The sequence below is a fragment of the Eptesicus fuscus genome, chromosome 2 (genome assembly GCF_027574615.1).
Source record: "Eptesicus fuscus isolate TK198812 chromosome 2, DD_ASM_mEF_20220401, whole genome shotgun sequence".
Lineage (NCBI taxonomy): Eukaryota > Metazoa > Chordata > Mammalia > Chiroptera > Vespertilionidae > Eptesicus > Eptesicus fuscus.
Window position 1 is genome coordinate 24,730,624 of NC_072474.1, and position 15,655 is coordinate 24,746,278.

A 15,655-nucleotide genomic window follows, 5' to 3' on the forward strand; every position below is an offset into this window, starting at 1 on the left:
TGGAGGGAGTCAGGGTCCTTAGTCTGTCATCCTGCGTGACTGTGTACAGGCATGGCCCTGTGAGGCTGCAGAGGGGAAGCCACTTCCTGCCCTAAAGCAGGGCACAGGTGAGGAAGGGGATGAGAGGTGTCCATCAATAAGCAGAAAACTCGAACCAGAAATTAAGATTTCATTATATAAATGACTAACATTTTTATTATTCCTTCATGAATCTCCCTGTGAGATATGACTTCCTTTTGGCCATGTGAGTTCCAACAGTGACAAGACATGGAAACACAAAAGGCCCCATCTTGCCAGCAACATGCAGTTTTAAGGAGGCTGGATTTCTCTGGCCCCTATGACTGCTGCAGACTCTGAGCCCACTTCCCCTATGCCCTTGCTCTGGGTTCTGACAGCCTTGGCTCCTGACCCGCAGGGTTGCCCAGTGCCTGCCGCTTGGCCTTGCAGGAGACCTTCAGGTCTTTATTTTTACTTCTGTTTTTTTCCTACTTACGTGATGGAAAATGGTTCCCTTCCAATGTTGGTGGATGGGAAGGAAGGAGAGACTTGCAAAAGGGAAACAAACAGAATTGATTTTCTGAGGTCTGTGCCCACATGGGTGTTTTTCCCTCTAAAAACATAGCAGGCTGACTTGATTGACTTTAATTATATTGACTTACAGTTCTTGATGGTTGTTGCTCTTTCCCTGGCATCTTTGGGGGCAAATTATAGGTTTCCCTTACTCTGAAATAAAGATGTTTCTCTTTATGCGGGGTCTAGTCTAAATGCTTAATCATTGGGAGGAAAAAGAGAAGCCACTCAATTACCTTATGGAAATGAACATTAGGGGATAAACAGTGGGGGCTTGGTGAGATTTTCAAAGGTTTTCCTGCTCATTTTGATTTTCTTTATTCACGCTCCTGTCCTCCTGCCAGCCCAAGTACAGCTGCATCTGCGACGCTGGATGGACGTCCCCACAGAATAGCTCCGCCTGCACACTGGACATTGATGAGTGCAACCTCTGGCCTGTGCCTTGTTCAGCACTTGTGCAGTGTTTCAACACTCCAGGCTCTTTCTATTGTGGGGCCTGTCCCACAGGTATGTGGGCATGTCTATGCCAGCCAGAGGCACCGTGCTGGGTTCTGCCTGCCAGCCAGGCATGGTACCCAATTTCCTTCTGCTGCCCAAGGATAAGAAGCCTGTTCTTAGGAGGTGTTCCAATCCCGCTTCATGTCCTATTTCACTAACTCCTACTCCAGACCATCTTCCTGCTGTGACAGTTGAACAACAGAAGTGGGAGGTTTGTCCCAAGCTGTGCTTGAGTCACACATTGGGGGCAGGGTTAGCCATAGTGTGTGAGGTTAAACGTTTTATGTTGCCCTCAACTAACTAGACTTGAGACCAAAGGACATGTGCTCTAGTTCTGCCTTACCTACTAGCCAGATGTTTGTAAAGTTGGGAAAATTATTCATGTCTTCTCTTGAGTCCAGTAGTTCTCATCTGGGTGTGGCATTAGAAGGTCCCATGGCCTTGCTGTGAATAGGGATGTCCAGCTCCATCACAGACATACAGGGACCAAATCTCCAGGGCAGGTCAAATGTGGAGTCATTAGAAACGTGGACTCTGGACTCAGTGAGCGCCTGGGTTTGAGTCCAGCTTCATCCCTTATTATATGGGATCATCATCATCCATATAATGATGATGTATGTCCACTTACTATGAACTTCATCCCTTATTATATGGGATCACCATCATCCATATAATGATGATGTATGTCCACTTACTATGAACAAAGCACTGTGCTGGGTGCACTGGGAAGAATGCACCAGGTCTCAGAGAGTTTACGAGGCTGCACTCCATGGATGTTCTTAGAAAGGGGAGCACAAAGACAACAATAATAGCAGCTATTCTTTTATAGAAATGTCATGAAGGCACTGTGCTAGGCAATTTTTAATTCTTGCAACTAACAAAAACAAGAATGCAAGCAATGAGTATTCTTCCCATTTTAAAATATAAGGGCTTGAGGCTTAGAGCAGGCAAATAACTTACCCAAGATCACACAGCTCATAAGCACCAGCGTTCACACTGTGGCTTGCCTGCCTCTGATCTGAGCTGTGCTGCTGAAGACTGTTCTTCTGAGTCACCAAAGACTCCACCCCCCTGTTGCCTTGTTTAGTGACTTTTGGTTTAGTGAATTCATTGCAAAAGGTTTGAGACATTCTTATAGTTTTAATCATTTGAATTCTGAGTAATAAAACCCATAATAATTGACTAAAACAGAAATGTTTAAAGTAAACTAACATTCCTTTTCTGTCACCTCAGCCTCCTTCTAATGAGACCACGGTTACAATTTGTTCTTGCTCCTCTTCTACCTTTTCTTTCACTCTTACAAACACATAGACACATATGCAGATTAAAAAAAATATTTCCCCACATTGGGATCACATTTTACATATTATCCTAAAATTTTGTATTTTCATTCGTTCCTTTCTATATGTGTGTGCATGTTATTAAAAATAGTTTGTAGAGAGACCAACAAAGGACTTGTATGCATGCATGTAAGCATAATCAATGGACACAGACACCAGGGGGGTGAGGGTATGAGCAGGGGAGGAGGGCCATGGAGGGATAAGGACACATATGTAATACCAGTACCTTAATCAATAAATAAAAAAAAATAAAAAAAATAGTTTGTAGAATTCAATGGAATAGATGAGTCATAATGTAACCAGCTATGCCCCTATTGACCACAGAGAGTTTTTTCCCCATTTAATGATGCTGCAATAGACAAGTGCTTGCCTATTTCTTTCTTTATTTTATTCTTGCCTATTTCTCCATATACTGCCAGTTTTATCACTGTAGAGTACATTTTAAGAAGTGGAATTGGTAGTCAAAAGGTATGTATTTTAAGAAATGCAACGGCCGAAACCGGTTTGGCTCAGTGGATAGAGCGTCGGTCTGCGGACTGAAGGGTCCCAGGTTCGATTCCGGTCAAGGGCATGTACATTGGTTGTGGGCACATCCCCGGTGGGGGGTGTGCAGGAGGCAGCTGGTCGATGTTTCTCTCTCATCGATGTTTCTAGCTCTCTATCCCTTCTCCCTTCCTCTCTGTTAAAAATCAATACAATATATTTTTAAAAAAAAAAGAAATGCAACGAATACTGCTAGATCTCTTTCCAAATAGGTTTTATTAATTTAACTTCTGACTAACAGCATATAAGTGTACTCCTATTTGCTGAATTTGATTCTAAAAATTTAAAACAATTTTTGCCAACGTGATAGGTAGAGTATATCTCATTTAAATCTATAGTTCCTTATAGCTAAGCAGGTTTTTATATGTTTTTGACTATTTGCTTTTCTTCTTTGTTGACTCATCTATAGAGCTAACTTTTCAAATCTTATTTTTCTAGGCTGGCAAGGAAATGGATATGTTTGCCAAGATATCGATGAATGTGAGATAAATAATGGCGGTTGTTCTGTGGCTCCACCTGTTGATTGTGTGAATACACCTGGGTCTTCCCACTGTCAGGCCTGTCCTCCAGGTACTATACTAATTTTCGGATTCCATTACAGGCAAACTATACATTTAAAAACAGGATTTTTTCCCCCTTCATTTTAAATATGACTTCTGTCCAAGGAGATAAACTGAACAGTCTGGAATCTTTTACTTAACTTTCGGATTCAGGGCACATTAGTACCAGCTGTATTATAAGAAAGAAGGGAAAAAATTTTGGATATCAAAGGACAACAAGCCTTTATTAAAAACTGAAATAGCTTACTGAGGTTATGCAGAATTTGAAAAAATGTCTCCGTGAATCACAGACCTATAGCTTCATTGTTCCCACAAATAATTTATTTTTATAATGTATACATGAAATATTTCACATATAAAGTTTACTAAATAACAAGTCCGATGGTAGGCATGTAATACATGTTAGTTTTCTTTCTCTTCCGGAAAGGAGTTATTATTGCTATTCTCTAATCTAAATTGAGTTATTATCCAGGAAGTTCAACGAGTTCTAAGGGACTAACTGCAATACTGTGTGTTTCATTAACAGAAAACAACAGTACTTTGGACTTCTAGAATAACTTAGCTCTAAGATCATCAAGTCATTGCAATTAAAAAGTGTCAACTTTTTAGTGTCAGCACTAAGTGTACCTTTTTAATTTTTCATATACCTTTTTAATTTTTTTTAATTTTGTAATTAGAAACAACCAAGAACATTGTTTATGAAACCAGGTTCCTAATTCTTGTTGTCCTTTTTCTTAATTATGAAATTTTCTTTATGACACTTCACATTTTGTGTTTGATGATAGAGGATCTCTGGTTGGTCTGTTCATGATATTTGATTCTCAGATTGGGAATCTTCTTCTTGAATAGTCTTAACGTTGTTTGTCGTGCCCCTGCTCTTGCTGTGATCAGGGTACCAGGGCGATGGAAGAGTGTGCACACTCATAGACGTCTGCTCGGTCAATAACGGAGGCTGCCACCCACAGGCGTCATGCTCCTCAGGCCCAGGTAATGGCTTAGCTTGCCCTCTGCTTTGGTGTATTTTATTTTATTTATTTGTTTGTTTGTTTATTTGTTTGTTTATTTATTTATTTATTTTATTTAATAAATCTTTATTGTTCAGATTATTACAATTGTTCCTCTTTTTTCCCCCCATAGCTCCCCTCCACCCGGTTCCCACCCCACCCTCTGCCCTTAACTCCCCCCACTGTCCTCATCCATAGGTGTATGATTTTTGTCCAGTCTCTTCTCGCACCCCTGACACCCCTTTCCACCTGAGAATTTTCAGTCCACTTCCTTTCTATGCCCCTGATTCTATTATATTCACCAGTTTATTCTGTTCATCAGATTTTTAATTCACTTGATTTTTAGATTCACTTGTTGATAGGTATGTATTTGTTGTTCATAATTTTTATCTTTACCTTCTTCTTCCTCTTCTTAAAGAATACCTTTCAGCATTTCATATAATACTGGTTTGATGGTGATGAACTCCTTTAGCTTTTTCTTATCTGTGAAGCTCTTTATCTGCCCTTCAATTCTGAATGATAGCTTTGCTGGGTAGACTAATCTTGGTTGTAGGTTCTTGCTATTCATCACTTTGAATATTTCTTGCCACTCCCGTCTGGCCTCCATAGTTTCTGTTAAGAAATCAGCTTACAATCATATGGGTGCTCCCTTGTAGGTAATTAACTGTTTTTCTTTTGCTGCTTTTAATATTCTCTCTTTGTCTTTTGCTCTTGGCATTTTAATTATGATGTGTCTTGGTGTTGTCCTCTTTGGATTCCTTTTGTTTGGGGTTCTCTGTGCTTCCTGGACTTGTAAGTCTATTTCTTTCACCAGGGAGGGGAAGTTTTCTGTCATTATTTCTTCAAATAGGTTTTTAATATCTTGCTCTCTCTCTTCTTCTGGCACCCCCATTATTCTGATGTTGGTACACTTGAAGTTGTCCCAGAGGCTTCTTACACTACCTTCAAATTTTTGGATTCTTTTTTCCTTTTGCTTTTCCAGTTTAGTGTTTATTGCTTCTTTGTATTTCAAATCTTTGACTTGATTCTTGCGGTCCTCTAGTCTGCTGTTAGGTCTCTGTATAATATTTTTTATTTCAGTCAGTGTATGTTTAATTTCTAGTTGGTCCTTTTTCATATCCTCGAGGATCTGGCTAAATTTATCTGCCTTTTCTAGGAAATTCTTGAAAAACCTTATAAACCTGGTTTTGAACTCTATATCCAGTCATTTGTTTTCCTCCATTTCTTTCATTTATGATCTGTTTCTTTGTCTCCGCATTTTCACTGCTTCCCTGAGTTGGTAGGGTAGCTTTGTGTGCTAGGTGTCCTATATGGCCCAGTGGCTTGGCCTCCCCAGTTACCTGAGGTGGACACTCTTGGTGCACCCCTTTGTGGACTGTGTGTACAGCTTTGTTGTAGTTATGTCTTGATTGTTGTTGGTATCACTGGAAGGAATTGACCTCCAGGCCAATTGGCTGTGAGGATCAGTTGTGTCTACACCTGGAGAACTTCTGTGCTAGAGACAGCCTTATGGGACCAGACTTGCAAAATTGCAAAAGCCTCTGTGCTCAGCTTGGATGGGGCGGAATCTCAGGGCTGAGCAGACAGTCTTGGCTTTCTGTCAGTCCTGCCCTATGAGGCCCCTGGTTCTCAGTGACCCTCCGTAATCGCTGCAAGCACCTCTGAGAGGAAGCTGCCCTCGAGTTTTGCCCACTGCCAGACAGTCCAGTTTCTCCCCCAATGAATCTGTATTCCCAGATTCTTGCCCGGAACTGGAGTTCAGAGCAGTCGGGAGCTTCCAGTTTCCTCCAGCTAGAGAATGCCTGCGGCACACTCAGCAGTCAGTCCTCTCTGCGCGCACTTGTGTGCGCGCCTCCAGACCTCTGCCTTTCGCTGCTCCCCTGAGTTTCTGCCTAACAGTCCAGATTTCCCCCATAAGAGCGTGGGTCCCCAGGGGGCTCGCCTGGAACTGGGGTTCAGTGCAGTCGGGAGCTTCCGACTCCCTCCTGCTAGGGAAAGCCAGCGGCAACTTCAACAGTCAGTCTTCTCTGCGTGCACTCACACGTGCGCTTCCAGTCCCCTGCCCGCCTTGGCTCCCCCGAGTCTCTGAGTCTCTGTGTGCCTTTCTCTCTACCTGACAGCCAAGACTCCCGTCATATGAGCCTGGGTCCACAGGGTGTTGCCCGGAACTGGGATTCAGTGCAGTCAGAACTAGGGTTCAGTGCATTCGGGAGCTTCCTTCTCCCTCCCGCCAGAGAAAGCCAGCCAGGCACTCAGCCACCTTTCCTCTCTGCGCACCTGTCTCTGTACCTCAGCCCTTTGCAGCTCCTCTGATTCTCTGTGAGCTTTCCTCTTTCCTTCTAGTTGTAGAATTTCCACTCAGCCAGCTTTCCTGTGGTTCTGGATGATGTCCATTCTGTCTTTTAGTTGTAGTTTTGAAATTGTGCGAGGCAGCAGTTTAGGTGCTTACCTATGCCGTCATCTTGGTTTCTCTCACAAATTAAGATTTTGATTACTAATAATTAATAATTAATGCTTTTCACATAGTACTGGCCATTGTTTCTATTTGTCCATGTCCTTTGTTCATCACTTTCTTATTGATTTGTAAAATTTCATTATGTATTGACGATATTACCTCATTATCTGTCTCATATTTTACATGTATTTTTCTTGGCATGTTTTTTTTTTTTTCATTTTGTGGTGGAATTTTCTTTTTAGAAGTTTAAAAGTTTTATGTAGTCAAAATGGTAAGATATTTTCTTTTAAAATCCCTCCCCCCCTTAGAATTTGTCCTTCCCTACCAAACAAACCTTTTAAAAATATTCAAGTATGTGTTCTTTTATATTTTTATTTATTTTAAACGTTAAGATTTTGATCTTTTTAGGATTTATTCTTATCTATAGCATCAAATAGGGATCTACCTTGATACTTTTGTTCAAATGGGTGGCTGGCCCCAACTCCATATATTGAATAATTTTATCATATCTTTTGCTATTTCAACATATCACTTTTATTTTTACCAACATGTCATATATATGCAAAGAATATGTGTGTTATATATATACTTGTGATTATTAAAAAGTTTATTAATTGATTAACAGCATACTAAAGTGGTTAAGAGCTTGAGTTCTAGAAAAAGACTACTGGGATTTTGATTTTCTCTTGACTCCACCTTATTCTAGCTTTATCTTCATCTATAAGTGGGGATAATAATAATACCCACTTGAGAGGATTAAGTGAGTCAGTATATGTACAATGCTTGCAATAGATACGATCATCATAAGAATACTCGTTTCTGCTGTCAACCCCTCCATGATGAGAAACTCCCCTTTTCCTTAGCGTACCTCACCCTTGTGCACAACTCAGGACCATGACATACAGGTCAGTGTCATTGTATATAAAGTATTAAAGACATGTATTGTCTTCCTTATTTTTAAGGTAAAAATAGGAAAATAAAGATTCCAGGGTATTCTCCTTACACCTTGTCTTGCCTGCCCCTAGAGATCTGCACACTTGAGTTGGAGGATTTCTTGTCTAGACAACAGAGCCTGAGTTTTGTTGCTGGGTCTGAGTTGAGCAGGCCTGTATTTACACTTTCACTGTTATTTCTGAATAGGTTCCTTACCTTTCTGTACTTGTCTCCCGGGATATACTGGAAATGGTTTTGGCCCAAATGGATGTCTGCAACTCAGTAATATTTGCCTGAGTCGCCCGTGTTTAAATGGACAATGCACTGTGAGTTCTTTATTCTTCCTGAGGAGATTGTACTTGAGAATAATTTTAGTTTCATATCTGTGCAATATGTTTTCTATGATTTATTACTTTTAAGATAATGATGAAACTTAAGATAAGGAACTGTCAATAACTCTGAGATGAAAGGTAAGTACTAATTTTAGTTCCCAGGAAAAACCAATGAGTTAATTTTTTTCACTTAGTGATTTACAAAGAAGTAAAACAATGCCTGCAGTTTGATCCAGGTAGATATAACTTGTACTTATCAATCACCATTTAAATGAATGAATGCAAGTTAGACCACTGGAAGCTGCTTGTGACTCAACATCTGCTGCATACATCATGTTGTTTCACTTTTCTTTATTATTTGGGTTGACTTGAGTTTATTGTCTATCCATTTGTTCTATGGCATTATGTTGTTTCTTTCCTTAGGATACAGTGTCTGGCTATCTTTGTAAGTGTGAATCGGGTTGGGCTGGTATCAACTGCACAGAAAACATCAATGAGTGTCTGAGCAACCCCTGTTTGAATGGAGGAACCTGTGTTGATGGCATTAATGCCTTCAGTTGTGAATGCACACGTTTCTGGACTGGATTTCTCTGCCACATTCCCCAGCAAGGTATGCTCAGCATTTCTTATACCACAGATGCTCACAGCTTAAATTTATCATCGTTTAATGAGTCCTACTGCTGGTTCTTTCTTGTCTAATTGCTCCAGTGCTTAGAACTAAGTGTTTCCTTGCAGAAATTGTATAGAATTGACAAGGTGGACCTATATCTTAATTTAAGCCAGAAGTGCCTTTTCCTCAAAGGAAAATTTTTCTGTTTGCATTATGTCCATTCTGAAAACAAAATATTATAGTTTTCTAAGAATGGGTTTTCTCTAAACCAGTCATTTAATTTCCCTAGAATATCCCACTTAATCATGTCACTCTTCTGCTCTAGAACACTATACTGGGTTCCCCATTGCCTGTTAAGTAAATATTGGGACTGTTTTTCAATTCTCCTCTATAACCAGGCCTCATCCTATACCTATACTTTTCATTAGTTCTCTAAAAGGACTCCTTTCAAGACAGACATCTTTCCTTACCTGACCCCATGCACTGCCATAAATACTTCTGCCTTGTTTCTTTATTCTAGATAGTCCTCTCAAATCTTTCCAAATTCTTTCTTTGCTTCCCAACGAAATGCATGTCATATTCAACCTCCACCAGAAAACCTCTTATAACTTCTCTACCCCTCCCTTATTACTCCTTATTCTGAATCAGCATGTCTACCAAGGCTTCTCTGTGTGTTCAGGATGGTGGTAGACCCCATGAAAAAATAAAAAAGCATAAAATACTCTCAACACATATAATCTGCTTATCTTCTAGTTGAGGAGACAAAACTAATACAAAATGGCAGAGAATAAACAAGAACTAAAGATAAGAACTAAATTGTGTGGGGCCAAGTCAAAGGTCACAAAGGTAGAATGGGAGGCAGTGAGCATACAAAGGACAGGGAAATTCTTGGTGGAGATGAGGAGATGTGAACTAGACTTTGAATAAGAAGTGGGATTTAGGTGGATGCCCAAGGAAAAGGGGACGGGGCGAAGAATGGTAGGACTTTTGTCTCTAATGTTAATTACTCAGACTTTTCTAAATGTTTCATCAGCAGGTTAGAGTTGCCTAGCCTCTTCCTCCACAGAGTCTCTGGAAAGCACAGTTCACCTTCTTTTCCTTTGCAGTCTGTGGAGGGTCCCTCTCAGGGGTGAACGGGAGCTTCAGCTATAAGAGCCCTGATGTTGGCTATGTTCATGACGTTAACTGCTTCTGGGTTGTCCGAACCGAAGAGAGAAAGGTAACTGTAGTGTCTCCTGTCTAATGTAGATTTCATTTATATATAGGCATATACATTACATAAAATACATATAGTGATAATTTATCAATCATATATTGAGGATTTACTAAATGTTGGGTTTTGGGCTAGGCCAGTGGTCGGCAAACTCATTAGTGAACAGAGCCAAATATCAACAGTACAACGATTGAAATTTCTTTTGAGAGCCAAATTTTTTAAACTTAAACTTCTTCTAATGCCACTTCTTCAAAATAGACTCACCCAGGCCGTGGTGTTTTGTGGAAGAGCCATACTCAAGGGGCCAAAGAGCTGCATGTGGCTCGTGAGCCGCAGTTTGCCGACCACAGGGCTAGGCAATTTAAGTGACTTTCTCTAACCTTACAGTAACTCTTCGAAATAAGGAATAATATCTACATTTTATATATGAGATAATGGAAACTAAGAGAAGCTAACTAATATTTTTAAAACACTCCTTAGCTGGTAATTGGACTAGTCAGATTTCAGTCAAGTTTGTCTGTTTCCAAAGTCCATGTTTGCCCACTATGGATTATGCTCTACATGGTTTGGCCGGCAGCAAGTCAGTGATTTGTAAAGGCATGTTCTTACTGAGACAGTCATGTTTGAAGATCATCACTCAATAATGTTGATTATTATACAAAAATGGGAACTTCCATTAAGATGATTTTCTTGCCTGACCAATATGGCCCAGTGGTTGAGCATTGACCTATGAGCCAGGAGTCACAGTTCCATTCCTGGTCAGGGCACATGCCTGGGTTGCAGACTTGATCCCCAGTAAGGGACATGCATGAGGCAGCTGATCAATGATTCTCTCTCATCATGGATGTTTCTATCTCTCTCTCCCTCTCCCTTCCTCTCTGAAATAAATAAAAATACATATATTGTTTAAAAAGATGATTTCCTTATTAGTGTTTTCTCTGGGCCACTGCATGTGCCAGGGTTCGATGCTAATTGTTCCACAGATTATATCATTAACTCTCATAACCCAAACGAATTACATATATATCCTCATTTTACACATAATGAAATGGAGCCTAGAACAGTTGAGAAATTCGTCCAGGGGCATGTGGATTTAAATGGCACATAGTCACTTGAACCCAGGCCATTCAACATCGATGACTCTGAACCTGAACCGCTGCAAGAACAATCTGAGCCTGAGGTGTTTAGTACTTTTTTCTCCAGTATTTATTATTCAACTTTTCCAAATACTTATTCTTCAATCAACTCATAGGCTCATTGAAATAAAGTTATACTTCTGAATAGAGAAGGTTTCCCTTAAAATTCCATTAACTTTCCAGCAATATTATAGAGGTCATTGTATAAGGTCAGAAAACATCCCCCACTCCCCCCGAAAGAGGACCTGCTAACCCACAATAGAATAAACTTCAACATCAATTTCCCAGTGAGTATTTGATATGAATTTCCTTCTTTCCATTTAGTTTTCATGAATTCTATTTCCTGACTTTGAAAACATATTTTTTTCAAAAAATTATTTTGTGAAAAATTTTGATATTTTTATATTCAATCTGTAAGAAAATTTATGCTGCTTTCTTGATTATTGTGATTTTATATCTTTTTATCTCCAACACAATTTACATAAAGGAGTAGAAAATTATGTACAAATCATGGACATTTATTTTATTTTTATTGAAATTGCTTCAAGGGAAAACCTTATGTAATGTTAGGTAACAGATCTTAAAAATATCCTAGTATAGACTTTCAAAAATATATTGATTTACTTTTTCACTAGTTGAATACTGTTGTGGTTTTAGATTATAATAGAAATTAAACTCAACAGCCTTCTTTTGGTTGTTTGACTGTTTTAAGTGAGGTTGTCAATAGAAAATATTTTATATATGATGAACTATATTACTATGTTTTTCTGTATATTCCAACATCTTAACTTGGAGACACTTAGTGTTTATTCTCTCCTACTTGTATGCTTAGAACTCTTCATATTCCCTTTGCCCATTCTCTACTCTTATTACTCATCTTTTGTGATGTGCAACCATGAAGACTTGCCGACTTTATACATGCCGATACCATACCTACTCGGTCTATACCTGAGGTTTTCAGTGTGGGCAGGGCATCCGTATCTGGTTGAAAGTTTCAGAGATTCCTAAGAACATCTGTGAGTGAGCTACAGGCTATTCGGGTGATCAGGATATAAATTCTTGTGAGTGGAAATATTAGTTAAATTTAATTTAAGATAGATTTTTCAAATGTCTAATGTATTTTACTGATTTGGAAGCATTTGTTTAATGGACCTAACAGTTTAATGAAATCTAGGTAAATATATTTCATTAATTCATGAATGACAACTCAAGGAATATAAAGTTTCAGTTATGCTAGATAAATACATTTTAGAGATATGCTGTACAGCATAGTGCCTATTGTTAACAATACAGTATTTTGCACTTCAAAATTGGTTAAGAGAATAGATTATGTACTTACCATAAAAAATTTGAGAGAGAGAGAGAGAGAGAGAAGAAAGTTTTGGAAGGTGTTGGATATGTCTATCACATTGATTGTTGTAATGATATCACAGGTGTTTGCTTATGTCCAAACTCATGAAATTTTACATTAAATATGTGCAGTTCTTTGTGTATCAATTATACCTTAATAAAGTTGTGAAATTATGTAATTAATATTAAGATTTTGGCATAGTTGTTTATGTATGTGGGGGAAAAAAGATGGAATTTTTACCTCATACCAAAAAAAAAAAAAGATTTTTGATATATGTTGATATTAGTTGAAGTATCACAAGTCATTTAACAAATAGATTTTTCATATGTATTTGTAGGTAATTGTGAAATTTTAGATATATCTCTCAAAAGTGACTCTCTGTAAATGCTTCCTAATTAGTGGGAGACACACTCTAGAATTAACATGGAAATGAAGAATAATATCTTGTGACCTTTATATTTTTAGGTGCTGCGTATCACTTTCACCTTTTTCCAGTTAGAATCAGTGAGCAACTGTCCACATGAGTTTCTTCAGATTCACGATGGAGATTCCTCTGCAGCATTTCAGCTTGGAAGGTTCTGTGGCTCCAGCACCCCACATGAACTCCTCAGCAGTGACAATGCTCTCTACTTTCATTTCTATTCTGAACATTTAAGAAATGAGAGAGGCTTTACAATAAGATGGGAAACACAGCAACCAGGTAAGTGTAAATATGGAGCACAATAAAGCAAAATCTTGAGGTTGTTAATTTTTTAATCAATATTAATCTTTTTGATACATTAAATATTTGGAGAGCCAGTGTTATATAATACTAGAGGTCTGGTGCATGAATTCGTGCACCGGTGGGGTCCCTCGGCTAGGCCTGTGCCCTCTGGCAATCCGAGGGGGATGTTGGAGAATCGGTTTTGGCTCAATCCCCGCAGGCCAGGCCCAAGGACCCCACCGGTGCACAAATCCATGCACTGGGCCTCTAGCATGCATATAAGACCTTTGATTAATCTCTTCCTGCTCTCTCCCCTCCCCCTTCCCTCTGAGATTCATCAATCTATTCCATGTTTCCATGCCTGTGCATTGAGTGTCTGCCCCCTGGTCGTCAGTGTGTGTCATAGCTACTGTTTGAATGGTCACTTAGGCTTTTATATATATATATAAAGATTTTTATAATTACTTTTATATCAAATAAATCTACATGAATTTGTATTTGATTTTGTTTTCAGAGATAATAAAATATTGATGAAATGGAAGAGTTTAAAAAACATTAGTCTTAATGAGTCCCTTCTGAAATTACTGAACAGAATTTTTATAAGCTCAACTAGTAAATTATTGCAAAGATGTTAGTGAGGACACTGACCTCTCCTTCACTGAGTATTCCTTGTCTTAATGACTATTTGATAATTTGTTTTTGTTGTATTTTTGTTTTAGTGGTGTATTTAAAAAATTTACTGAGATTCTTTAAACATACAAAAAAGTAGAAAAAACATTATATCAAAACTCCAATTTATTTATCAGTAAATCTGTGGAACTATTTCTGGAATTTCTCAGTTTTTCTATTGGTCTATTTGTCTACCCATGTGCTACATTGGCTGAGTTACTGAAGCTTGAAGTCTGGTTGTGTAAATCCTCTAACTTTGTTCTTTTAAAATATGCTAGGTTCTTTACATTTCCATGTAAATGTTAGCATCAATTTTCCTCAACAGTCTGTTGGGATTTTGTTGGCATTGCATTGAATCTATAATCATTTGGGAAAGTAATGACTTTTTAAAAATTCAGATCCTATCAGTTCATGAACTTGGACTATATATTTGTTTAGTTTTCTTTTAATTTGTCTTAGTAGTGGTTTATGATTCCAGTGTTTACTTATTTCACATCTTTTGTTATTTCTTCCTAGCTATTTGATATTTTATTATGTTAAATGACATTATTTTTCTAAGATTTCATTTTCCATTTGTTGTTAGTATATTTGTATTTGCCTTATTATGAATGAGGTTGAATATCTTTTCATATATAATTTTAAAGGGTATTTGAATTTTTTCAGTGAACTCTACATCACAATTTTTATAGAAGCTCTTCAGATATTAGGAATATTATTTTTTTATATTATATATTGCATTTTCCCAGTTTGCCATTAACATTTCACTCTGCTTATGATGTTTTAATTTTTTTACCCATATGATAATGTTTTAAGTACTAAGTTTTGAAAAAGTCTCTTCCTCTGAGCAACTGTGATGTTTTCTCATTAGAAACAATGAGAATCATGTAACTTAATTTGTTTCTCTTTTTGTCTCCAAAGCAACTTTTTTGTCTGAATAACCTGCATAACTATGTAAATCTCATATCTTGCATATCTGAAATGTCATCTTCATTTGTTATTTTCTAATTTTTATTTATGGCAGTAGAGATTTTTATTTAGTGTTTTTATTTTTTTATTTCGCAGTAGCACTTCTCATAAGCCACCATAGGTTTTCTGTTAAATAAATGTGTGTATGAATAAAGAAAAGATTCCTCCTGTCATTGATAAACAACTTTATGGGGCTAATGGGGTTTAGTGCAGATAGTGAAGTGGGTGTCAGAAAGCCTGGCCCAGTCCTTCACTCACTCCATCCCTGGGCAAGTGGCTCAACCACTATAGATATTTGAATTTCTCTCTTTTTTAAAAAAATATATTTTTATTGATTTCAAAGAGGAAGGGAGAGGGAGAGAGAGATAGAAACATCAATGATGAGAGAGAATCATTGATTGGCTGCCTCCTGCATGCCCCCTACGGGGTCAAGCCCGCAATCCGAGCATGTGGCCTTGACCAGAATTGAACTCGGGACCCTTCAGTCCACAGGCCGACACTCTATCCACTGAGCCAAACCAGCTAGGGTGACATTTGATTTTCTTCACTTATAAAATTAATATTTAGATAAACTATATCATAATGCTAGGAAACCTCATATAAAAATTATGTAGTGCTTAACTATTCTAACGTATAAAATGATCTGGTTTGTAGAAAGACATAGGAACTGACAGAATTTCCAAAAGTTGAAGAGTTGAAGTGAACTTATCAGCCTATTATTTGTCCCTCAGACAGTGTAGCACTGTGTTTTAAACCATATAGCACCATATGA

The 15,655-nt window shown here is 38.2% G+C and overlaps 1 protein-coding gene across 1 annotated transcript in view; it reads left to right on the plus strand.

The window, feature by feature from the left end:
- CUBN (cubilin) overlaps window positions 1–15,655 on the plus strand; it is a 311,048-nt gene that overhangs the window by 18,140 nt on the left and 277,253 nt on the right. The window contains exons 8-14 of the mRNA XM_008148828.3: window positions 915–1,077; window positions 3,390–3,521; window positions 4,403–4,498; window positions 8,111–8,229; window positions 8,659–8,845; window positions 9,952–10,064; window positions 13,011–13,245. Coding sequence (XP_008147050.2) covers window positions 915–1,077; window positions 3,390–3,521; window positions 4,403–4,498; window positions 8,111–8,229; window positions 8,659–8,845; window positions 9,952–10,064; window positions 13,011–13,245 — 1,045 coding nt within the window. The remainder of the gene's footprint in view (window positions 1–914; window positions 1,078–3,389; window positions 3,522–4,402; window positions 4,499–8,110; window positions 8,230–8,658; window positions 8,846–9,951; window positions 10,065–13,010; window positions 13,246–15,655) is intronic.